Raw genomic sequence first — 1,365 nt, 5'->3', positions numbered from 1 at the left:
TGGAACTCTTTACAGGCAGTGACTTGGTCACCTTCTCTTTATGCAACCATTCTCACCCTCCTTTTCTAAATTGTTTCCCTTTCCCATTCATATAAACTCACTGCCCCCAACCCTAAGGTTATTTCCTGTTGCTGTTGTCAATTTGATCCCATACACTGTATTTTTGCCCCCCAAATAACACCTTCTGGTTAGCAGTCAAATGCCTTAGGCACTAAGACCACCAGAGCTCCAAATAACACGCAGGTATAATGTCAGGAAATGACATTGTGTAAAACAAGCCTGGCACAGTGCACCCATGCATTCACTGCGCATGTCTTGTGACATTTCCAAGAGAGCATTGGCATCAGTCACCCTCATTCGAAAGTCCGAAAATGTTACTTCTGATCCTGTTTGTATAATGCAGGTATAAGCCAGTCTTGAGCTCAGGGATGCAAGTGGAGAGAGAGCTGTTACATTGTGGGAATTGCAGTCAATGCCACGAAACAAAACGTGTACGAACTGTTGAACGGAAAATGAATTTGTTCCGTTAACTTTCGCACAAAACACAATTTTTTATAAAAGCAAAAGTCAAGGATTGAATTTGACAGTATCTGGTCATCAGAAAGCAATTAGAGCAGCCTTTGCTCTGGGGCGGCAAGTGGCCAGGCGCGAGAGCCGTGGAGTTTCTTGTAGCGGATCTGCTTCCAAGTATGTCGCGCTGGAATCCGCGGAGGGTCTAGCGGAGGGCTGTGCTCAGGTTGCCGGCCCCAACGTGAAGCCGGTGGCAGGATGGTATAGGTGCGGCACGCACTGGCCTGGCCCCGCGGAGCCCCCAAGCGGCCAGACTCGTCTCCACCAAGCGAGGGACACACGACACCTCTGCGCCTGCGGCCCTCACGCTGGGCCGCCCCCTGGCGTCTGTGCGGACGGGAGATTCAAACAGCCGGAGCGCAACGGGGTGGGCGTGGGGGCGGCGCCTTGGCCTCGCGCACCTGAGTGGCCTCTCCAGCCGCATGCGCAGACGCGCGCACCTTCCCGGGCGCCCTGGAGGGGGCTGTTTCCAGCTCGGAAAAAGTGATTTCTCCCTGCACTGGACAAAGCGGTTCGCAGAGAGGGGCTGCTGTAGAAACTGAGGGGAGGCTGGTGAGGGTCTGCAGCTGGGGACCGAACCTCCGCATCAACAGGCCCCAAGACAAAGACTTAACACTAAATCCATTGCCCAGAAAAAAAAATTTTTTTTGAAGTCATTAACATGGTAATGTGTGTGTGTGTATATACACACACACACATGTATATGTGTGTGTGTGTATATATATATGTATGTGTGTGTGTGTGTATATATATATACATATATACATATACATATACATACATATACATATATAT

General features: G+C 50.0%; 1 protein-coding gene across 1 annotated transcript in view; it reads right to left on the bottom strand.

Annotated features, from left to right (window-relative positions):
- Window positions 1–608: 608 nt before the first annotated feature.
- LIG1 (DNA ligase 1) overlaps window positions 609–1,365 on the bottom strand; it is a 79,096-nt gene continuing 78,339 nt past the window's right edge. Inside the window, 1 exon segment of the mRNA XM_042781232.1 lies at window positions 609–897. Coding sequence (XP_042637166.1) covers window positions 609–897 — 289 coding nt within the window.

This window comes from Orycteropus afer, unplaced genomic scaffold (assembly GCF_000298275.1).
Source record: "Orycteropus afer afer isolate SDZICR_OR568_19922 unplaced genomic scaffold, OryAfe1.0 scaffold00099, whole genome shotgun sequence".
NCBI classification, from domain to species: domain Eukaryota; kingdom Metazoa; phylum Chordata; class Mammalia; order Tubulidentata; family Orycteropodidae; genus Orycteropus; species Orycteropus afer.
Note: the sequence above shows the minus strand (reverse complement) of the source record. Positions and strands in the feature narration are given on the sequence as shown.